Source organism: Chamaea fasciata, unplaced genomic scaffold, assembly GCF_029207755.1.
Source record: "Chamaea fasciata isolate MVZ Bird 193981 ecotype frontalis unplaced genomic scaffold, bChaFas1.0.hap1 SCAF_12, whole genome shotgun sequence".
Taxonomy (NCBI): domain Eukaryota; kingdom Metazoa; phylum Chordata; class Aves; order Passeriformes; family Sylviidae; genus Chamaea; species Chamaea fasciata.
The window spans coordinates 19,755,918-19,779,929 of NW_027094097.1; the positions used below are offsets into that span (position 1 = coordinate 19,755,918).

Below are 24,012 nucleotides of genomic sequence, written 5' to 3' on the forward strand. Positions count from 1 at the left end.
CCAGGGTACAAAGAACAACTATCTTACATTAAAACTCATGATAAAAACCACACCACCGCACCTCACAGTCACTCTGGGGACCCCGACGGCTGAGATCTCAGGCTGCTGGCGCTGGAGCGTTTCTGAGGGTCGCCTTACCCAGGCTGTGTGATCACACAGGACATTGTCCTTTGCCCTGCCTCCCCACTGCCAGGGCTAAGAACCACTTACATAGCCCTTCAGTAGGCCTGCTGGTCCCTGCCTCCTGCAGCTTTGTGCTGTGCAGAGGCTTTGTGGGGCAGTGAGGGGGCCGGGGAGCAGCGGGGCTGGAGGAGCGATGAGAAAAATTTGCAGCGTCATCCCACCATTTGTCCAAGCTTCTCAGTCCTGCCTGGGTGTCTTTGAGCCGAAGCAGCACTCCTGCCTTTGTCCCTCCTTGCAGTGGGAGGAGGGAGCCGATTGGCTTTCCCATTTCTTCATGCCTGTCCTACAAGGGATGGGAGGAGCTGCTGGCCCTGCTGAGTGCGGGGACTTCTCTTCCATAGCAAAAAAAGCCTTTTCTTGTTGAGGCGGGCTCTTGCTGGCAGAGGGCGAACCCCATGAGCAGCAGAGCTGTGCTCACATCACATCAGGCTGTGCTGGGGCTGCAGGCAGATGAGCTCTTGGGAGGACACACTGCACCCCCGGGTCAGTGGCTCGATCTTTTGGGCACAAGGAAGGTAGGAGGTGTGAGAAGCAAAGCCCACTCATCAGTTAAAATTTCAAGAAAATTTAGTGTGAGACAATAGGGGCCAAAGTCAATAAAGCAGAAGGAACAGCACTGCCTGCTTAGCCACACTAGCTGCAGCCAGAGGCACACACCAGTCAACACAACACCCCTTCTATACCCGGGGTATTGCATCAGCCCAATCCGTATTTACAAGCAGTTCTTTGTATTCCAACGTTTTAACAGAGTTCCTTCTCCGTCCGGCCTTTTTGGAGCATATGCGGTTGTCCTAGTCCTGGTCCTTTGTTACTTTTTGACACATTCAACAGGCTTCAATTCCTTCGTTGGCTAAATGTTAATATTACAACAATTCTTCACCAGCATTGGTATCACAACAAAAGAATTGAATTAAAAGAACTCTAAACTTTAGCAAAACTTCTTTTACAAAAGTCAACATTATAAAACATACAGTGTTTACTCTAACAGTTGCAAAAGCCAACACTGTAATGTATTTATCATGATGGTGGTGTGGTTTGATGGCTTCTTCTAGATGAGAACCTGTCTTCTCAGCCTGTCTGTCCCCTGAACCATTCCCCATCAAACTCTGATGCATTCCCTCTCTCTTCTGTCCCTGCAGGGCTCCATTGCACCAGGCGAGACGCAAGAGCTGAATTTTTCTTACGTGCCAGGATTACCAGGAGCTTTCAGCAGGACTTACCACCTCAAAGTGGGTGACCTGGAGCCAGAAAGTATCCGTCTGAAAGGAGAAGCATCCTTTCCCGTGTTTAGTGTGAACCTGCCCTGGAACATCAAAGGTGGGTACTGGCTGTCTGCCTCCAGGAGGGGCCCCTCTGGTTTTGTTCCCTACCATATGCCCACGGGGCAGCTCGTGCCCACCTCCAGCAAGCCTGGAGGGTTGCAGGACTCCCAGAGCAACTCAAGCTCTCTGGTTGCTTCATGAGTCTTGAGCAAGGATCCCATGTGGGCTCTGTCCCAGGAACCATCCTGCAGAGCTTGCCAGCACATCTGGCAGGGTTCTGAAGGGTGATGGCTAGACTGAAAGGCTTGGGAAAGCTCTAAGAGAGGCTGGCAGGGCTTCTGGCAGGCTTGGATTTGTGTGACATTGCAGGGGATGAGATGCTCCTCTGTGGGGAGGAAGATGGGTGAGGATGCAGAGAGGAGCAGCAGCATCCACTTTCCATAGATGGCTTGAGGGATTTCTTTCTGGAAGGAACCAGTGTTGGGAGGCAGGGACTTCCCAGCTTTAATGGGATTGGCACTTTGCTCACACTTCTCTTTGTGGATGTTTTCTTCCTTCAGGAAATGAAAAGTATGAGGAGCCATTGGAACGGCATGTAAAACAGCAGCAACAACAAAGTCAAAGGAAAGAATCAGTTGTTGTGACGAAGACTCAGAGCCCGAAGACTAAGACCTCGAAGTCTCAGCCCCCAGTGACTCCGACCTCAAAGACTCAGACCTCGAAGACTCGGAATCCGAAGACTGAGAACCAGAAGCCCGGCTTGCTTGGCTCTGGCGATACAGTAAGAACAGCTGCAGCCCAGTTTGGCACATGCCACCCTCTCTGTGTCACCTGAGCCCCTTGCAGCCCACAGCAGCTTCCTGGTGCCCTGATGGCATTTGGGACCTCCCTGCCCACTTTACAGCCATGTGTCACCTCAGCATTGCCCCTAGGGCTGCCACTCTGGTCATGGTCTCTTCTGGTGTTGCACCAGCTTCCTGGCTACCCCAGGGAGAGATCCTGAAGGCCATGCTCAAGGGATGGAGTTGATGGCGCTTTGAAGGAGATGCAGGTCATTTCTGGGGAGTTTGCTGGTCCCAACCCAAGCCCTGTCAGATTTACAGACCTGTACAGTAGGTGCCTGACTGTGCCCTGGGACTGTGCTGGCCGTGCTCATCTCCACGAGGCACCAGCTTCCAAGCTGTGCCTTTCAAGACACAAGGCTTCCAAGGCTTTCCCGGTTCCCTTTCAAGACAGCTTTTGTCCAAGCTGCCTTGGTACTGGCTGGGGGCAAGCAAGGATCTGGAGCTCTGGAAGGTTCCTGGCTTGTCTGTCTGCCCGGCCAGATCAGCTTTGCCAACAGTGGCTGGGCAGGCAAAGATGTGGGAGTGACTTCCCTGGAGATGAGGTCCTGGCTAAGAGCAGGCGGTGTCACGGACACTGAGCAGCCAGACAGGAGGACCCCACAGCCCCTCTCAACAGCAGCAGGGTGGGATCCTTTCTCAGGTGCAAGCTGGGCCTTGGGAAGGACCTTTGCTAAGCAGCCACTGTCTTCCCTTTTCTCAGACAGACACCCAGGCGCAGATAAAGATGGCAGAGAAGGCTGGTTTGGAGGTGCAGCAAAAGCTCTCATCCCATCTCCCGAAGAGCGGGTTTCCTGACAAGGAGCTGCTCCAGAGTCTTATCAAGTGAGTAAGGATTCCCATCCCCATCTTCAGGTGCCCCGTGGGGAACATCCAGCAATGTCTCCTTCTCCTGAGAGCTCCTTGTGTCTGCACAGCTGGGGAATAGCCGGGGACTTCAGAAAGGGTCTGGTTCCGGTGGCTGACAGGCTACATCTGAGCAGAGGAGTGTCCTCCCTTCCCCAGCACCACGCTGAGCTTTGGACTGCTCGGCTCCCCACAGGTGTGGGGTTCTGTCCCTGCAGCTGAGGGGACCCAGCACAGACCTTCAAGCCCTTCCAGGCCACATAACTTCTGTCCCTGCTGACTAGCTCTAAAAGAGACAACTCCCAGCTGATGTCTTGGTTCCAGCTAACAGAGCACACGAGACGAACGGAGAAGGGAACTGCACATGTCAGCAAACACTTTAAAATGCAGACTCAGATGGCTCGAATCCTGGTGGGGTGGCAGGGCTTATCTAGGTTCCTTGGTCTGTTCCCTTTGCGCCATCATGATGCAGCACAAGCACAGGAGGCTTCCATTCAGGAGGAAGATGCTCTGCAGAACAGATCATGTGATCTGGTTGCAGAACAATGAAGATTTCCGGTGCGGGCAAATCTTTCTTCTAGGCCCTGAGGCAATTTCAGGCTCAGGCTGTACACGAGGCTAAGCAGTTTCATTGAGACCAGTGGAGGCCCAGTGTACTCACCTCTACTGGCTTTTCATGGCAGAGGAGCTGCGACCAGTGTCCATTTTAAACTAATTTTAGTTTCAGCTACCATGGGTAGCTGATAAAACCTAGGACCTGCACTCCTCCTGATTTCCCAAAGTCATTGCCAGGTGATCAGGCCTCGGGTTTCGTATGCTTGAGCTGAGTTTTTACAGCAATGAATACAGAATTATCCCCTTTATTTGTGTCTTCCATCCACTGAAGCTGTAGCCAGGCTGTGGTTTAAGGACTGTCCTTACTCCTTCTTCCAGCATTGAGCCGCTTGAGTATGTCCTGGACCTGGGGTCTGTATTTAAGGGCTGCACTGAGAGACGCACTCTGGAGATCACCAACCCTGGGGAGATGCTTTTGTCCTTCCGGATGGATGTGTCTGTCCTGCAGGACACAGGTAAGCAGTGCTGGAGACACTTCCTGTGGGCTTGAAGAAGGTGTCTCAGACAGATTAGCTTAAACCACTGAACTTGGGGAGGTTTTTGAGCTTTTTCTTCTCAGTGGCCCTGCTGGGAGCTTCAGAGTCTCAATTCTCCTGGCCAGCCATGCCCAGGGACCTGGCCTGCCTGTGACTGCCCTAACGCTTCAGTGCAGGGGCCAGATGGGCTCATCAGCCCGGTCACCTCTCAGCATCTTCTGCCCTTGGCTCCCACCAGCATGAAGTTTCTTTGGGCACTCTGTGGGCTTGTTTTGTGAACCAGTGGGGTCTGCTGTGTTTTGGAAGTGCTTTGTTTGGAGTTCACACTGTCACAGCACTTGTGTTAAGCCTTTATTGAGGAAACAGCCTGTGAGATCCTCTGGTGGATGAAAAGAGGCTTCCAAAAGAGGCCTTGAGGCAAGGCTGTGCTTCCATCACACAGAGGCTCGCTGTGTCTGAGGGCTGTTCACCGGTGCCCTCTTTTACGTTTTTGTCCAGGTCACCGCACGGCAGGGGCGTTTTCCCAGACCTCTCAGCCAGGACACCTGTAGGGCCTTAAACATGCTTGTGACACATTTCATGTTTCTTGTATATCTCAGCTGCTTTGTTTTCATCTGTTCAAGGTTTCAGTGTGGACCTGGACCAAATGGAGAACCTGCCTCCCAGGCACACCGTGACATTTGAAGTGTGCTTTGAAAGTGCTTGCCGCCCACAGGGTGACGTGGATGTGCTGCTGCCCATCAAGGTACCACAGCTCTTGGGGCAGGCAGCAGGCTGGGCACCGCAGCAGCTGTCACCTGCACCCTCCGCTGAATTCTCTGTCCTTCTCCAGGTAGAAAAAGGCCCCACGTCTCACATCCGCCTCCATGCCGCTGTCGTTGAACTGTCACTCAGACTTTCAAAGAACACTCTGGAGTTCTCGGATACCCTCGTTGGGCAGTGCCAGACGGAGACAGTCCGGCTCTACAACTGGTTCCATGTCCCCTGCACTTGGTTTATTACTGGCATCCAGCCTGTAATGGAGGTAAAGCACGGGCAACATTGAACACGTAACTTCTTGGTTGGGTTTTCTTTGTGTCTCTTGCCCTTTCTACTCCTGTGGCTGCCTGAGCACTTGGGTCTACAGCGTGTTTGAGGAAGCTTCTGAGGGTCAGATCAAGGCTGGTTTGCCTGGACCTGTTCCATTAGCTGATGCTTTGCTTTTCTAGCACCTTCACCCATTCGCCCTCCTCTGAGGACTCTAGTTCCCTCTCTGCCTGCCCTGTCTACAGGTTTTCCCTCCAGCTCTAGGCTATGGGGGCCACGCTTGTTTTGGCTGTGGGTGCTCTCAGCACCGTATCAGTGTCTCAGAGCACTGCAGGAACTGAGGCTCTGTCCTCGCAGACCCAGGAGACCTGACAGGATTTGTTTCTGTGCCCAGAGCAATCAACGCAAACGCAGGACACCAGCCCTACCTCAGAAGAAGCAGGCACTGGAGGATGAGCCCTGTCCCTTTGAAGTGATGCCCTGCAAAGGAACCCTTGATGCAGGAAGCTGGCAGGACTTGAAAATCCGGTTTACACCGAAGGAGGAGGTGAGATTGGCAGGTGTCAGCCCAGGAGGCCGAAAGGAGGGCCTGGTGCCGAGAGTGTGCTCTGAGCTCTGCCTTGGCAGGGAGCTTTCTGCAGGCCCCGTACTCAGCTACTCAGCGTGGCTCAGTTCACCCCACAGAGCATTGCCGTGAGATGTGCTTTGAAATGCCCACAGGGAGCTTGCACAGAGAGCATCGGGGCTCTGTGGCTGCCTCTCGGCACACGGGAGGGATGCGCCCAACTCCCCTCAGCCTCCCCCTTGCCCGGCTGTATTTGCAGCTGCGACACTCGGTGCAGAGCAGCTGCACACCGGCAGAGGATAATCCTGGAATGGTCAGTCTAGGCTCATCCTGCTGCAGAACTGACAGACAAAACAGCCACCAGACACCTTCCTGGGCACAGCAGGACAGTCACCTGTAGTGCTGTGCTTCCAGCAGTCCCTGGGGCTCTGGCCTGCCTGCACATTCCCATGCAGCTGGGGATTCAACTTAAAGGATGGAGCGTTCCCAAAAGTAGTTTGCCTGTGGCCGCTGGGTCTTGGAAACTGACGGCCTGTACCGGTATGGACACAAGTGCTTCTGTGCCTGCAGGCAGTCCCAGGGATCTTTTAATTGCTCCAGAGACATAACCATCTTGTGTCTGGCTTTGACCAGAGCCAGACACTAAGCAGAGAAGATGATCCTTATTTCTAGCCGGTGAGAGCTCATTTGCCTCTCTCCTGGAGCTGGCGTTTGCCTGATGCAGCAGTGCCAGGACTGTGTCTGGACACTGTAACCCCGAGGGCCCTTCTCATGAGCACTGCGCTCCTGCATGACTAGGTGAAAACATCTGACAGTCCATTGTAGATCCATCTGATGCCCAAATACCCAGTTACAGTGCACACCAGGATTCCTCCCAGTTACTCAGCCCCAGGCTACTACAGACGCTGTAGTCCCTGGCGTCAGTAAATACCTGGTGGTTTCCATTCACCTTGGAGGGACTGGTAACACCCTGACCTTGGAGAAAGCGTTGTATCTGGGGTCCCGTCACCTGGGACTTCATGGATGAGTTTTCTTCACTTTTCTCTTTTCAGAGGTCTTACAAGAATAAGCTGAAGCTTAAAATTTGTGAGAGCAGCAATTGCTTAATGCTGCACCTGTCAGGACAAGGTCTGGAGCCACGGCTGGAGTTCAGCCCCCCAGCACTAGAGATGGGATGGGTGCTGGTGGACAGCGATGGAGTGCAGGCCACAGTGGTGGTGAAGAACCCATGCAACTTCCCCATTGAGTTTTACTCCCTGGATTTTGATGAGCAGTACCTTGAGGAGGAGAAGGTGAGAAGGCAGGTCTGGTCCCCATGTACATGCTGCCCAAGCTTCACAGCACTCCAGCATTCCCAGGCTTGTGCCAGGGAGACGGAGGCAATCCCCAGGGAAAGCCAACTCTGCTGACATGCTGTGGGAGGACTTCAATAGTTTGTGTTGTTGGGAGGAAGAGAGGAGACAGAAAACGGGTTTGTTGAGCGTGTGTGATGAAAGGCCAGAGAAGGAATCTTGCGGATGGTTTCTCTTCCCTGCGCACACAGATCCTGAGGACGGCAGTGGGGTCTGAGTACCAGAAGAAGTTTCTAATGCCTCCCCGTGCCGTGGGCGAGACGCTGCCCCCAGAGCTGCTGGAGTACTATGAAGCACAGAAGAGGCTGAATGCACAACAGGAAGAGGTCAAGGCCATGGCAGAGGCTGAGGCTGAGGCTGAGGCCATGGGCGAGGCAGAACCAGGTCAGGAAAACAGTGAGGGTTTGGCGGTGTCTGTTTTGACTGTGGTCGCAGCAGGGAGTCCAGCCCATATACCCTGAACTCTGTCACCTTCAGGGAAAGCCAATGCTTTTAAAAACTGCCTGTTCCCCAGCTTGGTGGAGGAACTCTTGGGTGAAGGACTGTGGCATCCTCTACCAACCCTGAGTGTAGCCAAAGCAAGCTCCTATCTGCCTGCCATAGACTGGGGAAATAATCGGGATATTCACAAAGACTAGGATTGGATGAGTTCTTCAGCCAGTAGAACCAGGTCTAATATCACTGGCTCTTTTATATTTGCACTTTCCTAGCAACAAAAGAACAAGCTCATGTTGCTTTCACCAAGTCTCCTTTTCCGGGATCTGAGCAGATTGGGAGGATGATGAGGATCAAAGGTAGGCAGGAGGCTGACCTTTTCCCCTGGTTTTTCACTGCAGCACATCACAGGGCTGTCCCATTCTATCCTGAGGCCACGGTGAAAGCGACTGGGAATCCTATCTCTCGAGCTGTCATTCGCCACCTGGGCATTGACCAGTCTTCAGAGAGGTGTGAAGCACAGCAGGACAAAGGGATTGTTGTCATTGTCCACGGGCCACCCCTGGCAGGTATGTGAGCTGCAGCCCTGGGCTGCAGGGAGAGGGGCAAGCAGGAGAAATACATCCTGGTGGACCTTGGTGCTTAAGGCAAAGACCTCAGCCGAACAGGAGGTGGAGATGATCCTCCTGGCTCTAGAATTCAGAGCTGGTAACCACGCTCCAGCTGCCTCCCTCATGGCCTCCCCTGGAGGGACACTTGATTTCCCCCTGTTCTTTTAACTTTGAAATCTTGTTGGAGATTTTTCCAGGGCCTGTCCCTGTAATGCCTCATGTGCACGTGTCACCAAGCAGTCCTCCTCTCTCTCTCAGGAAAGACAGAGATAGCGGCGGCCCTGTGTCACCATTACGACGCTGCTCCCTTGTCCCTTGACACCGTGGTGAAAGAGGCCATTGCCAATGATGGCAGCCAGGCAGGGCTCCGTGCCCGGGAGCTTTGCACCGAGGCTGCCATGGAGCTGAAAAGCAAAAACAAAGGTAATGCTGGTGAGGAGAAATGCCAGACCCAGAGCCAGTGCTTGAGAAACCCACCATGACTGTCCACTTCTGCTCACTCAGAGCAGCAGTTTTTCAGTCCTTGGGTCTCTTAGGGAACATGGGTGAAGTGCATCTCTGGCTGGTCTTCAAAAAATAAAAAATCAATTTTAAGGGCTCAGTCGGGGATTCTTTGACATCCCCCTTTGCTTGCCATGCTTGGCACATGTTCATTTTTCTAAGGGTGGTGAAGCATGCCCGTCTCTTTCCCAAATATTTTCTATTTCCTCAAAGCTGAATCAAGCTTGCTTCTCGTGGGCAGCAGGCAGAACTGCTGCCCACTTTACCAAGGAAAAAGCCTTCTGAAGTGGCTCATTACGCACAAGAGGACTGGCTATGAGTGTAACCTTGCGAACAAGAGGAAGGGAAGGACAGCCTCCCAGAGGAATTTCCAATCAGAGACGTGCTCCAAATGAGCTCTTGTCTCCCGAGATTTACCTGTGCTCACTGTCAGGTTACACAGCTCGTGTATGTTGGGCTGTTCTCCATGTGAGACCAGAGACTTTTAGGAAGCTTACTGGGCAGCTGGTAGGCTGAGCTCTGCAGGGTGAGGCCAGACCTGCCACAGTGCAGGGGGAAGTTTTGCATTGCTCACTTTTGAAGCTGGCTGGGTTGGGAGCTGGTGGAAGGAAAAGGAGTCTGTGTCCCAGCAGGGTTTTCCCACAAGGAGCATTTAGCTTCAGCAGAGACGGCTGGTGCAAGCGGGGCAGGGCTGCAAGTCTCCACATGAGAATGCAGGATGGGTGCAGTGTATGGAAACAATGGTCCTGGAGGACAAATCCTTGGCTTGATCCATGGGGAACTCCTGTGCAAGCAGTGTCACCTGCATGCACAGTTGTTAGGAGGGACGTAGTGCTGGCTTTAAAATCAAGTATGGGATAGCGTGCTGGTAAGAGAAGCAGGGAGGGAGCTGCTTCTGAGTGTTGCCAGTGCCCAGCAGACTGGGGAAGAAGTGCCAGGTTCCTTCCAGGGTCCAAGGCTGTGCCCATTGTGGTGAAAGGTGCCTACTTGCTTTTCAAAGCCCTCCTGAACCATGTGTCCCCTATGCAGCTAAAAAGCGTCAGCACGCCATTCCGGCCAAGAGAAGGCAAGCCTCCCAGGAGAAAACGAACAAGAATTCCAAAGGCAAGAGCGCACCAGCACAAAAGAAGACGGAGCCAGCCAGCAAACCCGAGGTAAACACGATCTGCCTGGGTTGGTGCCTGGGACCTTTGCATTGTCTGTGAGATGGGCAGGGGCTGCTTACGGTGGAGGCTCTGTGCCAGCCAGGGCCTGGTATGTGGGTCCATTGCACCAGGAGTTTGCAGGCTTGGGTCTCTGCTGGCCAGGGGATGGGCCCTCCAGGACCATCCCCTGGAGCCCCCAGCCTGCACTGCAGGGTTGTTCTAGTCTCCACTAGTGAGGAACCCCAGCTGCAAGCCCAGCAGTGGGAGTTGTTCAGGGCTTTCCAGTGGGGTGTATTTTCCTTACAATGGTCCACATTACAGTTCACAGTTTCCACTGCTCCTGCACCGCAGCAGCTGAACATCACCAGCAGTTGTGGGGAAGAGCTGAACTGCCTGAGCTGTGTGCTGCCCGAGGACCTGCTGGTGGAGATCCTCTGTGAGAGGCTGAAGGTATGTGGGGTGGGGAAAAGGAGACATTCCTGCTCCGGAGAACAGGCAGTGAGGTACAACTCGGAGAGGAGGAGGAGGAGGAGGTCTGTACATGCTCTTGGAGGATCCTGGCCTGTGTGCAGGGAACCTTGGGGGAAGCTGCAGATGCCCTTAGTTGGCAGAGCCTAAGGACAGACACAAGCTGCTCTTAGCTAATGCACCTGGAACAAGGACAGCTGGTGCCCTGTGACATCTGGGTTTACTGTCCAGCTGTGAGCTCCCTGTGTGCAATGGCTGACTTACTCTTCCCTGTATTTGCAGCACGAAGATTGCTACAAGGGAGTGGTCTTTGATGGCTTGGAGAGCCTCTTTGCAAGAAGCCTGGAATCTTCTCTGCTCTGTGTACTCAGAGCTGTCAAGAATCGCCATTATATCTACATGGTGAATGTGCATCAGGATTATGCTTCTTGGAAAGCCAAGAAGGAAGCTGAAACACAGAGGAAGGAGGATGAAAGACAGAGGGAAGGTGAGATATGTCTGTCCCTCTCAAATCTTCTCTCTCAAGCCCTCAGACTTATCTCTGTGTGTCTGGGTTTGCAGCAGAGCTTGTAAGAAGTGTTTTTATTCATCTTTCCACCTTCTGCCTCTGTAACCACACTCATCTCAGAGTTGCAGGAGACTGGAGGCTTTAAGACACCTTAATCTCTAACATTCAAGCTTGGGCACAAGTTCAAGCTCTTGTAGCTCAGTGACAAACAACTGTCCTCAGCCCTGGTGCACTTAAGCCAGGAAAAGCGCAGGAACTCACTGCCTGGCCGTAGTTTGGGGGATTGTCTGAGTTTTGGAGCAGGGATATGAGCTCCCCAATGTCTCCTGGTGTGATAGGCTGGGTTGGGAAAAGCTGTGAGTCCTTGCAGCTGACCCAAAGCACCCAGCTGTGCTTGCTGTCACTCATGGTTTCTGCTCTGGTTTGTGCTAAAGAACTGCAGCGGGAAGAAGCTCTTCAGAGGAACAGAGAACGTGCCTTGAGAATGGATGAGGAAGAGTATGACGCCCTCCCTGAGGAGGAGAAAGCTGCCGTGGATAAAATAATACAGGAATTGAACCATATGCGGAGGGAGAGGTGAGTAAGCCTTCCATGGGTTCCTGCTCGGGGTAGTGTCCCCGGAGGGTTTCCCTGCTCCAAGGACTCTGAGCTCAGACGTGTTTGATAGCAAAGGCCAGAAGCAACACAGGGATGGCCACTCTTAGCTGCCTGGCTCCCAAGGGAGGAAGGACCTTCTTCTGCTGAGATAGAACATCTTCTTCTCCATGGTGAGCCCTCCCAGCTTAGATGCTGCCTGCAGGGAGCTGGGCTCTGGGCTTGCCTTGGCACTGCCTGTAGAAGTGTCTTTAAGTCCATGATGTTGATTCACACCTTCTTCATCATCTCCCTTCTTCACCAAAACAGTGGGATTGTGGTATGGGCAGGTGGGGGGCACAGACAAACCCTTGGTTTGGGTCCTGGTGCTGCTACAGTTGAAGTCCTTGCAATGCTGATGTGCCAGGGATCCTTATGTTGGGACACCACCCATGAAAGCTCGTGTCCTTTAGGCACCCCTTCAGCTGCAGCAGGAGACAAGCACAGGAGAAGCTCAAAGAAGGCAGCCCAGCTCAGGACACATAGGAAAAGTGTGGAACTGGGAGGGGAGGCTGCTTAAAGCAAGCCTGTGTATCAGGACTTCTTTCAGCCCAGGCTGAAGTTGATTTCATGCGGAGGAGATGGACAAGGCTGCTTCCAATTGTTTCCATGGCAGAGAACACCAGTTTGCCTTGGTCACAGCTGGGTTCCAGCTGGAAACCTGGCTGACAAGAGCCTGTCTTGCAGGAGAGGAGTTCCTGCAGCCTTTGCTTTCTGACTGATAGGATTATTCTCATTAAGGAGCAGGCTGTGCCCAGGGAGGAGGGGGCTGATTGAGTCGAGAAAGAATGGCAGAAGGGATAAGGAGATGTTAGCAGGTTGTGATCTGGTTTAAACTGGGAAATCAAGAGACGAAGGGAGTTCTCAGGCATCTGTGCAGAGAGCTGGTGGCTCAGCCTTTGGCAAGTGGGCTAGAGGTGTTTGGGTGTGCCTTAAGAGGGAGGTTGCACAGTTAAGACCTTATGATGGCAAGGCTTAGGTTCAGCGGGTCCTGGAGGTCCCCTTCCACCATTCCCCTCCCTTGGGATGTTCCAGGCCTCTGTGGGTTGAGGAAAATTCACAGAAATGGTCTTGCAGTTCTGCCTGGCCTCAGGGTCAAGGAATAAAGTGCAGGGCCAGCCAGGACTAGCGAGCCCAGGTTTCTGGTGGTGACTCTTAGCAATGTTTTCTCTTTTGTTTCCTGAAGGGAGCAGCAGCTGCTGGCTCAAAAGCTTGAGGAGGAGGCAAAAGCCTTAGAGGAGGAAGAGAGACAGAAGGAGGAAGAGAGGCGGAAGGAGAAAGAAAAGCAGAAGAAGGGCAAGCAGCCTACAAAACCAGAGAAGGGGAAAACCAAAGCCCCAGAGACGAAGGAAGCCAAAGCCCCAGAGAAGAAGGAAAGCAAAACCCCTGAGAAGGGAGAAGCCAAAGCCCCAAAGAAGGGAGAGGCCAAAGCCCCAGAGCAGGAGGAAACCAAAGCCCCAGAGCAGGAAGAAACAGAAATCTCAGAGGACCCAGCTGAGATGGAGAAGAACTTGATCCTGAGGTTTCAGATCCATGAGTTTTCACAGCAGAACGTCGCACAGGTTTTCTCCTACTGGGACAGGGTTCAGGGTACCGTGGAGTTACCTGTGATGAAAAATGGAAACAAGGCACTGCCTTCAGCTGAAAACAAAGGTCAGGAGACCAGTAAGCCTCAGGAGAAAGTGGAGAAGAAGAAGCCCGCACAAAAACACAGACGCCAAAGCCATCCTCAGTCACCTCGGCTGAAGACTCAAGGCCAAGTTGCAGGAGAGGCAGTCAGAGTCGGGGTGCCGTGCCTGGACATCCAGTTCACAGATCCAAAGGCCATGTTTACAGAGATCCTGAGCAGTGGGAGGCTGCCAACGGAAGACGAGGTAAAGCCCTGCAAGGCTCAGATCTTGAGCTTGCCGTGGTCTTGGGCCCTGGAGCATTGTGTCCTCCCAGGGGATAATGGCACAGAGCCTTTTCCAGGCGCCTGATGATGTTCCATAATGACTCTGTAAGTATCTGTGTGGATGGGGAGGTCATCACCATCCCTCAGATGGGCAGAAAGTGGAAGTGCTCTGTGTACAAGTATCCCATCTGTTCAGAGTTTCCCAGCCTGGAAATCATTATAAACGGTCCCGGGACAGGGCAGCTCATGGTCATTGTTTTTTCAGCTGAGACACTCAGGAGAGATTTCTCTGCTGGTCCTGCTTGTAGCTCTTGCCTCTGCTCTGGAGCCTGCTCACCCCACTGGGCATAACAAAGCATTTGTACTTCATGATTTTGTAAATCAAAAACCCCATTGCCAAAAGCTCGGTGCCTTTAAAGAAGGAATTGTGAGGATGAAGGTGACAGAAGTATAAACAAGATTTTTCTCTTCTGTTTTAGATGCTGAGACATCTGGGACTGCATCCTGAGGGGCCTCCGCTGCCCCCTGCGTTTGTCCTCTCCGTAGTCAACTACCCAGAGGAGCGCTTGGGCTCCGCAGAGCACGTGGAGCTCTTCACCATTGAGGCACCGGGAGGTGCTGCTATGGAAGATGATCTGGTGGGTGCTCCAGTGGTGCTGGCACTGAAGGTGCCAGGGCAGAGGGCAGGCTAGATGAGGGCATGGGGGACAGGTTGGATGGAGAAGGATCGTTGTGGAGAGGGAGTGAAGATGTGGTGGGGCCATGTGTCAGCAGGTCTCCTTTCTGTCAGGTATGGGAAAAAAGAGACAGCTCTGCTGGGGACAGAGCAGTTCTGTAAGACAAGTGGGAGGAGATCACTTCGAACCAGCAACTCCCCTTGAGGAGACAGTCCTGAGTCTGAGAAGGGGGGTCCCAGGCAAAACAAACACCAATAAGGAAGACCAAGTCCATGGGCAGGTGGACTTATTTATTCGCTCTTCCATTGGTTAAAAAACTCCATTTTTGCTTTCCAGGATGGGGATGTCTCAGGGCTCACCTCTCTCTCCCTTTTCTCTCTCCCCTTAGGCCAAGGCCCGAGATGTGAAGGGAAGTTCTGCTGAAGGCCAACCAAAGACGGATAAAGAGGCCAGCAGAGACAGCTCTCTAAAGGACAGCCAGGTCTCCACACAGAGAACAGAACATCTCCGGGATTCCTCCACAACCAGACCCAAAAGTACACTGAAAAGTGCCTCAATCCCCACAGAATTCCTCAGGTGAGCTGCACGGGGGGAGGTGATGCCTCTGCTTCTTGGCCCTCTTGCCAAACAAGGTCCATCGTCCCCAGCTCCACAGCGACCCTGTGCCAGTGCCTCCATGGGATGGCGAGCGCACCCTCCTTGTTTGATTTGCTCCTTAGCAATGTCTGAAGCCTCCTCTTTAATTGCCAGGCTGAAACGGTACCGGTGGATAGTGCCTGCCCACGGTGAGGTGGAACTGAAGGTCCACTTCTCCACCCAAAAGCCATGGAAGTTTGAGCAGACACTGAGGTTTGAGCTGGTGGGCACAAAGCGCCAGTACGAGCTGCCCTGCAGTGTCACCGGCCTGTACCCCAGCATCAGCCAGGACCCACGGTAAGGCTGGCCCCCGGCAGCCTCCCACGCTGCTGCCCCTGAACTCACAGCAGGGCTGCCCCTTGGGGCTTCTGGCCTGGGCACATCGTGCTGCCTGAGGTCGTCCAGCATCTCTTCCTTCCTGTGCTGGGAGCTGGGAAGGCAGGTGGTACCTCAGCCACCAGGAAGGGGTACGGTTTTCTGACTACATTTCCTATTTGGAGCATCTCATAGCTCCTCCTTCTCCGCTTTCTCTGCCCAGGCTGGTGTTTCCACAGTGGAGGAAGACCATGGAGGCAGATGAAATCATCTTCAAAGAATACGTTGAGAGCACAAAGCAATTCCACTTTGGACCGCTGCTGTGTGGGAAATCAAGAGAGTGGTATGTGCTCCCTGCTGGGCCTTGTACTTTCCTGGACACGCTTGGAGAGCCATGCTGTCCTGGTGGCACAATCCAGGGCAGTCCCGGCCAGAGTCCTGGGAGACACGGGTTTGCAGGGCCACGGGTGTGTGAACTTGAGCAGATAAGGGGCACGTGAGCCTTGGAGGAGCTGCTCTGCCTACCCAGTGGGTGCCTTGGTGGCTGCCTCGGTGGCCAGAGCCACATGCTGCTGCCAGTCCAAAGGTGACCTGGGGGCAACTCCTGTCCCCCTCTACATCCCAGTTCAGCCCTTAGGAAATGAACTTTCTGGTGGTTTTTGAAGTGCTTTGAGCTCTGCAGGTAGCCTGATTGAGCAATTATTCCGTGGACAGTTTTTCAAACCTTTCATTAATCTGTAATTATTAGTAAGATTTTATGGCTGACCTGCCAATGGGTGTCAGGGGGAACGTAGAGCAGGAATTACATCTTCCTGTAATGACATTGCATCCTCACTGCTGGATGAAGTCCACCTAAACACGTTGTCATTGAAGCTATTGCATATTTCTACTTCTACGGTCACTTCTTAAAAAATAATATTTAACATTAAATTCTTGTCTCCATGGGATCTCTGGAAGGCTAGGTCAATTTTGACAACCCAAGGAAATGAAATCGAAATAGTTTAAAATACAGACAATCTTTAGACAGGTTGATGGATGATCTGGGATTTCTGTTTGCCTCTTTAACCCTTTCACTCCAAAGTCATTTCCACACCTGAGAGAAGGGTTATTTTTTATCTTTTGGCATTCCTCTTGGGAATTGATGCTTTATATTTCTTTCTCAGACTTTGAGCTAACCCATGAAATCCAAAGCAGTTGCATGACTTCTATGAAAGAGATCAGCTAAACTCTTTTTCCAAAAGCTTTTCTTTATACCAGGCAGGGAAAGAAAGAAGGGGAAAGAACCCATGCGCCTGGTCTCCTGTTATTTTTCTAGGCACCTTTGAATGTACATTGTATTAAAAACCCTTGAAGTGGCCTGAGCATCATCAGGCTTCTGGGGTGGAGGCACCGGGTACAGGGAAAGGCACCAAAGTAAGGCAAGGATGAGCACATGCTCATGCCCCTGACTGGGATCCATTTCCCTCACTTGTTTGTTAGAGCAGGATCTCCCAGCACCGCTTCCTTGGGTGCCCACGGTGCTTTCCTCCATGTGCGGCACAGGCAACAGTTTCCTCTGCAGCCTTTTCCCCTTTTGTGGACAGGTACAAGGCCCAGAACAGCCACAGCAACAAGGAGACTATAAACATCCTCAACAACTCCCCCATGGACGTAGAGGTCCAGTTCACCTTTGAGAAGGACATGAAATCAGATACATTCCTTTTGGACCCTCCCAGCATGACCCTGAGGCCAGCGGAGAAGCGGGTAGGTGAAGGGCAGGTAGAGCAGGCACCGCAGAAGTGCCCAGGGGCTGCTCCTCCTGCTCACACGCAGTGCTCTTTCTATTTCTTTCTGTGGGGCTGGGTGCAGGAGCTGACCATTTGGGCATACCCCAGTTCCCCTGGCTTCCTGGAAGACAGATTGATCTGCTGCATTGCGAAGAACCCGGAGCCAGTGGTCTTCAGCCTGTGCTGCCACGGGGTGCACGTGAAGCTGGACGTCAGCCCCCTGGAGCTGTCCTTTGACAAGCTCCGTCTGCACAGGTCAGTCATCCCACAAGCACTCCAAGACTGGTGACAAAGAGAAAACCTTTGACTCTGGTTTCCAGGGCATGGAGCTGCTCCAAGGGCCGTGGATGGAGCTGCATTCAGTGGTGAGGCTGGTGTGACCATCCAGCAGCTGATGCCAGGTGCCTTCCTGTCTCTGCAGGACTGACAGCAGGACCTTGGTCCTGAAAAACGACACCCTACTGCCCATGGCCTGGCAGCTGCGTGGGCTGGATGACCTTGTTGAGGACTTCTCTGTGTCACAAGATAGAGGCATCATTGCTCCCCGCTCAGAATTTGAAGTGACACTGAATTTCAAGGCCAGGCAGATTGGCAGCATTAAAAAGATCCTGCGACTTGAGGTGAGAGGGACTGTGCCCTGCCTGGCAGAGCAGCCGTGCGCTCTTAGGGACAGAGTCAGGAAGAGCTGCACCTGACAGACACAAGGGTGCTGTGACCCCAAATTCTGCCTCTACACAGCGTTTGCCAGAACCTGCAGTGCATCCACATCCCCCCAGATAACCAGACGCTGCATCCTGAGCCTGTACCACAACCACCTTGTCCCTGTCAACGGCTGAAGGTTGTTGTTTGGTTGTACGGACTGCTGCATGATCTCTACATTCCTCCTGGACTTTGTCTGAACCTTCTGCATGGTGCAACAAACTCTCCCCCTGGGATTTTGTTCCCCATGCTTTAGGGGCTGCATTTCCGAGAGAGTGCTAGGTGGTGGCAGAGGGTTGTCAATGGCACCTGCTCTGAGACACCTCACACTTCTTGTGGTTGTTCTTACATCCCTGTGCCTCTCAAGGATGCTTTAGCAGCATCATTCCCTGCTGTAGGAGTGCAGAGTTGGGCTGATAGGGTTTTTTACTGCAGCTGAATCCCACTGGGGCAGCCCATGAGATGAACAGGTTAGCAAAGCTTGGGAGTCCACCGACGCTTGTGAAGCCTGGGAGGCCATAGGGGAAGCAGCCAGCAGAGACAAGGACTTAGAGGCTGTCTACCAAAAGAATGATCTGAACAGTGTTTGTTTCTTGCTGCCCCAGGTTTCAGACACAGAAAACATCCTGGGGATTGTTCAGGCTGAAAACATCAAAATCTCTGCAAAGGTCTATGATGTTTCTCTGAGGATCGACATGCCTGAAGGTCAGTGGACGCCTCCCAAACAAAGCAGTCCAGGTGCACTGCATTACCTTGGGGGGCGGGCGACCAAAGCGCATGGGATGGGATGGGATGGGATGGGATGGGATGGGATGGGATGGGATGGGATGGGATGGGATGGGATGGGATAGCATGCAAGGATGGCATGGATACATGAAGCACATACCCTGCAAGTGGTGTGGAATAATGCATTGTCAGGGCATTGACAGCCTTAAATTTCTCCCCTCTGAACTTTGAAGTGTGCAGCTTCACGTGCAGATTGGATTTGGGGGCTTTGAAACAACAGTGATGTGAACAGGCAGTTGGCAACTCCCACGGGCTCAGCACAGCATATAAAGTAATTTCCTTAGCTACTAATCCTGCAGATATTTTGAGTAAGAAGAGAAAGGGCAGACAAATAGCTGGAAAATACTGTCAAGAAGGGAAACTTGCTGGAAAGGGTTTTGTGTCAAGACCTCCACGTAGTTTGTGACCTGGCGTGTTCTGCAGCTGATAAATACCATTTCTGACCTGGCTCTGCGGGTTTTCTGCAGGTCCAGATGGAAGCTTGGAATTTGGAACCATTAATGTCCTGGATAAGGTGAAGAAAGTCCTGAGTCTAAAGAACAAAGGGGTATATGACATTGAGTACAGGTGAGTCCAGCTGCCTGGTAGTGAGCATTTCTTCAGATTCCCAGGCCTGCATTCTCCCTCTGTCAATGGCTGGAACCTGTTTTCATGCTGGCTACCTCATGGGAAATACAAAACCTGGACTCTCTAATCTCAACTATTTTACTAGAGAATCCAGCCACAAACCAGCAATTCTTCACAGCTCAGCATGAACCCAAAGGAGAGCCCCAAAAATTTCAGCCACTGAAATGATGAGATTCATTGCTTTTCTTTGATGGTCACTTCCTTTCTCTTTCTGAGACTCTGTAAAGAAGTGAATGAAAAATTTTGGTGTCAAGGTTTCATGCCTTAACCTTGTGATTGTCTGCACTCTCTGTCAAGATCCAGGATTCTCTGAGCAGAGCTGAACTCTCCCTTTTTCTTGTTTTTTTTCTGGTCCTATGCAAAGTCCTGGCCGTGCTAGTGGTGCCTGTACTTTTAACTGCAGAGATCTCCATTCCTTCCCTTTCTCCCCAGCTTCACGCTGAAGGGTGCAGGTGCCAGCATGCAAGACTTGGCATCCCACTTCAGCGTTGAGCCTCGGTCAGGCGTGCTGACTGCCTCCCAGCCTGGTGTGAATATTGAGATGCTCTTCCACCCCACAAGTGAAATCTTCCTCAAGAACAAACCCATCCTGTACTGCCAGGTGAGCTGCTTGGGCCAGGCTGTGTTACCACTCGACATTTTGGGAGTGTAAACGGGATAGGTGTCGAATGGAAGGAGTGCTTTAACTGGAGAATCCTCTCTCCTACGTACACAAACAAAGTCTTTCAAAACCATTTGGGAGGCTTCTTAAGTGGAGCTGAGCATCTGACTCTGGAGGCGGTGCTTAAACAGGGAGGGGTAAACTGATGGAGGCCTGGGGTGGAGACTGGGGGCTGGGGTAGAGGCTGGCCTCTTTGCTGTGTTTACCACCCCTTCCTGTGGACACAGGTGATAGACGGCAGCTCAGGGGAAGGAGGCCAGACTGTTGCCGAGATCCCACTGAGGGTGTCGGCGAGAGCTGTGTACAGCAAGTACAGCATTGAGCCCGCCTCACCCATCGACTTCGGTGCCATGCTCGAGGGCACCAAGAAGACCCAGACTGTCATTCTGGAGAACAAAGGCATGCTCAGCTTCGAATTCTACATCCACCAAGCACCCGAGGATGCATCTGCATGGGAAAGCCAAAGGTACGAGAAGCCCTGCACCACCTTTCCTGTCTGAGGAGGCACCAGCCCACGGCTGGTATGTGGCAGGCAGCCAGGAGACCTGGGCTGTCGTCCGTTTGCATCCCTGGCTTGGGGAGAGGGAGCAAAAAAACGCCGCAGTGTCCCCAGGTGTAGTACAAAGCTGGTGATAGAGCTCCTGTCCAGCAATGGGTGCTGCACTCTGGGAGCCATCAGGAGCAGGAAGGCTTCCCTCCGTGTGGAGGAAGGCCAGCTTTGGCCTCAGAGAAAGGCAGGGGAGCTCAGCATGACAGATACCTCTGCTTTCTCCTCTCAGTTCAATGCAAGAGGAATCTGCTCCATCAGCTGCAGAGGACTCCACGGAAAGGAAATCGAGCTCCTTGACACAGGTGGGTGACTCCTGCTCCCCGACAGTGCTGCTGCTGCAGAGGGGATGTGAGAAGATGCTGCTGTGCCCTGGCTGGGGGCTCATGGCTATAGGGCGGGACATGGTCTACAGGATGGAACCCAGGATCTGCTCAGTCCCACTGACACTCCTGTACTTTGGCTCTGACCTGGACTTGTGGGATCAACAGGGGGGAGCAGGTCCTGTGTTTGGTCGCTGCTAGCCAGCATAGGTCTGTGAACACCACAGAAGCAAAAACACGCCTCAGTGAACTCCCAGTCCGCAGAGCTCAGACAACATTGCTTTTTCTTCTTCCAAGTCACCTACCTTTCTCCTGTCCTTTCTCACAGCTATTTCTGCTCTCCTGTGTTACCTCTGGAGGCTGAAGGATCACAGCTACCACCTTCATTCTTTACACTCAAACTCCTTTCTCTCTGCTACTTGGGACAGGCTTGCAGCTCCTCTTGGCTGGTTGGTCTCATCCTGGGGCTGCCCTTGGGCCATGGAGTCATCCTTCCCTGCCCTGGGACTGGGGTGCTTGGGCCCAGCTGGAGGCCAGGGCGGGACACACTCTTTGCTGGGGTGCTCAAGGCACAGCTGTTAGCCATCAGCCTCTCCTGGAACTTTTTCTGCAGGGTCCCCTCAGTCTTGGCATGTTCACGGTGTCCCCTTGCTCCGGCTCCATCAGTCCGTGGGGCCAGCAGAAGATCACAGTGGAATGCCTGGCAGGGCAGGAGGGGACGTGTGAGGAGCAGCTCTACATTGACATCACGGGCAGAGACCCCAGGGACAATCCCCTTGGCATTCCCTTTACCCTGACTGCCGAGTCCTGCCTCCCAGGTACGTACTGCCCACAGGTTCCCTTGGTCACACCTGCTGCTGATCAGCACCTAAACTTGCTGCTTGGGTAGAGAGGCACGCCAGCCCTGGTGTCCCACCTTAGAATCCTCAGAGGTTCCAGCCCTCTTCAAGTCCACCAGCGGACTCATCCTTCCCAGGCTGAGAGGGATGCATGGAAGGATAAAAGGAAAGCAGCGCTCTCTAAGACCGAGGTTGACTGAGCTCCATCCTCAAAGCCAGCTCCCCCACCCAAGGCTGGGTTTAGCAGTCACCCAGGGCAGAAAGGGTGACTGAGAGGAAAAGCCTCCTGAGAGGCCAGCAGGGTCCAGATAAATTCATCAGCGAGGCTTCTCCTCCATGCTCATCCCTCTGGTCTATCCACAGGACTCGTTGAGGATGTCCTGTCAATCTTTGAGAAGTACCCGATCTGCCGCAGCACTGACCTCAGCCGCAAGCTGCGGTCAGTGGAAGGCGTGGGCTTGTTCATCAGAGACGAGAACAAATTCATCTTCAACAAGGTTCTGGTTGCGCAAGAAGCTGAAGCTCATTTCAGTATCTACAATGCAAGCAGCCTGCCATGTGATGTGGTGCTCTCCATCAGACCCCTGTGTGGAAAGGTAAGAACAGGAGGCCAAGGTGATGGTGTCCCTCTAAAGGCAGTGTGAGAGTCCGTTCTGTTCTCCAGATGCATTGCTTCCTGGGGCCCAGACTAGTCTAGCTCAGTGCAGGTCAAACTGCAGGAGAGAGCAGCAGAGCCAGGGAAGAGTTGTGTTGAGTTTTGCATGTCTCGGGCAAGGTTCTGGCTCACACCTCTGGGTCTTCGGTGGGAGAAGTGAATCCTTCTGAACCTCTCCTGGAAGCACACTCAGAGAGGGGCTGTCATGAACTGACATGCCAGGGCTCAAAGGAGGCATTTCCTCAGGCTCCCTGGCTTTTCCTTCACTTTGAAGGCCAGTTCCAGGTTATTTGCAGGGTTTTCCAAGCAGTGCCCACCTCCCATGTATGCTGGGGCAGCGGCCAGGGCTCAAAACACAGAATGCTTCAGCACAAGGTCAGCGTTCCCTGGGAGGGAGGGAGCCTGCCCAGGGAAACAGGGAGGAGGACACACTGCCTGGGGCTGTTCTCAGTAATGCATTTATGAATAAAACTGTGTCGTGTTGAAAGGTCTTTTCTCCTAACACTGCTCTCTGCGTTCCCCCAAGGATGAAAGCCCTAACAACAACGTTTTCAAGTTGCATCCGGTCAAGATGTCCATTCAGGGCTCATCCTGTGCTGTTGCTACGGTGACCTTCACCCCACCAGATGAGCAGACCTACGACTGCACTTTCAAGGCTTCCCTTGTCATCCCAGAAGGGTAACTGACTGTGAAATACTGGGGAAGGCTTCAGTGATAGCTCCCTCTCCACTGGGCAGGCACAGGCCTCCTGTTATGTTAGCTCTAATGCTTTCAGTAGCCATAGGCAGAGTACTTGGCATGAGATGATCTGGGAGGCAGTAACTGTTAGAGAAAGCCAAAAAATGAGACTGATGGTTTATCCTTTATGAGGAATTATGAAGACAGGGAAATATTAGGTAGCCAGCTGAAAGTTACTGAGATGTGCTGCAGCTGACTTGGGGATTTCCAGGGACAAAGGCTTAGATGAAACAGTTCCTGTGCCAGCAGGTCAGCAGTCACAATTTCCTGTGTATCTGTAAAATTAAGTGCTCCTCTGATCACTGTGATTCCCTGGTATTCATTAAGCTATTTTATGTAAGGGACTGGAGCTGGTATGAAAGAGAAGCACAGTTCCTCTGCCCTGGGACCTGTGTACTGCAGCTTTGACCTGCCCTTCCTCAACCTTTTAGTGGCTGAATTGGAGCAAGAGAAGTCTAATTGCTAATATGCAATTGCTTTCTTACTCTGCTTGGAAATGATCTTTACTGATGGTGACAATGATTTATTTTTGCCTACTTGCTTTTGTACTGCTTTCATGCTGTGCTTTTGCTTGTTGCATGTGTCTCATCTCACTGCAGCCAGGAGATTTGCCATGTCTCATCTGGTGCCTCATTATTTACCTCCTGGAGGGCACGATTCAATTAACTGAAATTATTTTGAATTGTTATTGTGGAGGGCTCTTTGGAACAGAGTCCTCTTGTGAATGGCCCTGAGTGGATTGGGAAGAGCCTGGTGGGGGCTGCGTTGTGTGGTTCAGGAGCCTCAGGCAGGGAAAACACTGTGGGTGGCCCTTGCTGCCTCACTCGCCCAGTGAGAAATGGGTTAGTGCCAGCTGAAATTGTTTCTGTGCCTCTCCTGCAGCCCTACGAACTTTAAACCTCAAATCCTGACCTTCACCATCAGCGGGAAGGGGCATGAGCCGCAGCTGACAGTCGTGAGCCCAAGTGCTTGCAGCAGGAGGGGAAATTCCGTGCTGTGCTTCAAGAGGCTCCGGCTGGGGGAGTCAGAGATGCTCCCCCTGGTCATCCAAAACAAGGGCATAATACCTGTCAAGGTGAGGACCTGCTCAAGGAATGGTCTGGTTTGGGAACAAGTGCTTGTGGCACAGGGGAAGGGTCCCAAAAAACACGGCAGACCTGGGAAGAGGTGTCAGAAATTCTTTTTAAGCAAGTGACTGACATGTGTTCTCCAAGAAGGGAGTTCTTGAAAATTGTGCCTCTAGCCTTTCTTCTTTAAGTTGAACACAGGAAAGGTGGTGCAGTATTTCCCCCCATCTCTCAGGTCACCTTTTGTTCTCATGGACATGGGGTGATTTTCCAGCTCCATTAGATTGTTTTTGATCCCAGCTTACTGCATTTTA

At 52.6% G+C, this 24,012-nt stretch overlaps 1 protein-coding gene across 1 annotated transcript in view; it reads left to right on the plus strand.

Annotated features, from left to right (window-relative positions):
- LOC136296089 (hydrocephalus-inducing protein homolog) overlaps nt 1-24,012 on the plus strand; it is a 73,077-nt gene that overhangs the window by 41,745 nt on the left and 7,320 nt on the right. The window contains exons 27-60 of the mRNA XM_066194912.1: nt 1,323-1,500; nt 2,006-2,226; nt 2,991-3,112; nt 4,067-4,203; nt 4,848-4,969; nt 5,057-5,248; nt 5,645-5,797; nt 6,868-7,107; nt 7,359-7,551; nt 8,004-8,171; nt 8,472-8,645; nt 9,744-9,868; nt 10,145-10,309; nt 10,610-10,814; nt 11,270-11,411; nt 12,655-12,691; nt 12,728-12,820; nt 12,893-13,342; nt 13,842-14,000; nt 14,428-14,615; nt 14,790-14,972; nt 15,214-15,333; nt 16,574-16,733; nt 16,839-17,011; nt 17,178-17,376; nt 18,061-18,160; nt 18,709-18,808; nt 19,301-19,469; nt 19,757-19,995; nt 20,309-20,381; nt 21,013-21,217; nt 21,602-21,834; nt 22,420-22,571; nt 23,514-23,706. Of these exons, the coding sequence (XP_066051009.1) occupies nt 1,323-1,500; nt 2,006-2,226; nt 2,991-3,112; nt 4,067-4,203; nt 4,848-4,969; nt 5,057-5,248; nt 5,645-5,797; nt 6,868-7,107; nt 7,359-7,551; nt 8,004-8,171; nt 8,472-8,645; nt 9,744-9,868; nt 10,145-10,309; nt 10,610-10,814; nt 11,270-11,411; nt 12,655-12,691; nt 12,728-12,820; nt 12,893-13,342; nt 13,842-14,000; nt 14,428-14,615; nt 14,790-14,972; nt 15,214-15,333; nt 16,574-16,733; nt 16,839-17,011; nt 17,178-17,376; nt 18,061-18,160; nt 18,709-18,808; nt 19,301-19,469; nt 19,757-19,995; nt 20,309-20,381; nt 21,013-21,217; nt 21,602-21,834; nt 22,420-22,571; nt 23,514-23,706 (5,763 nt within the window). The remainder of the gene's footprint in view (nt 1-1,322; nt 1,501-2,005; nt 2,227-2,990; nt 3,113-4,066; nt 4,204-4,847; nt 4,970-5,056; nt 5,249-5,644; nt 5,798-6,867; nt 7,108-7,358; nt 7,552-8,003; nt 8,172-8,471; nt 8,646-9,743; nt 9,869-10,144; nt 10,310-10,609; nt 10,815-11,269; nt 11,412-12,654; nt 12,692-12,727; nt 12,821-12,892; nt 13,343-13,841; nt 14,001-14,427; nt 14,616-14,789; nt 14,973-15,213; nt 15,334-16,573; nt 16,734-16,838; nt 17,012-17,177; nt 17,377-18,060; nt 18,161-18,708; nt 18,809-19,300; nt 19,470-19,756; nt 19,996-20,308; nt 20,382-21,012; nt 21,218-21,601; nt 21,835-22,419; nt 22,572-23,513; nt 23,707-24,012) is intronic.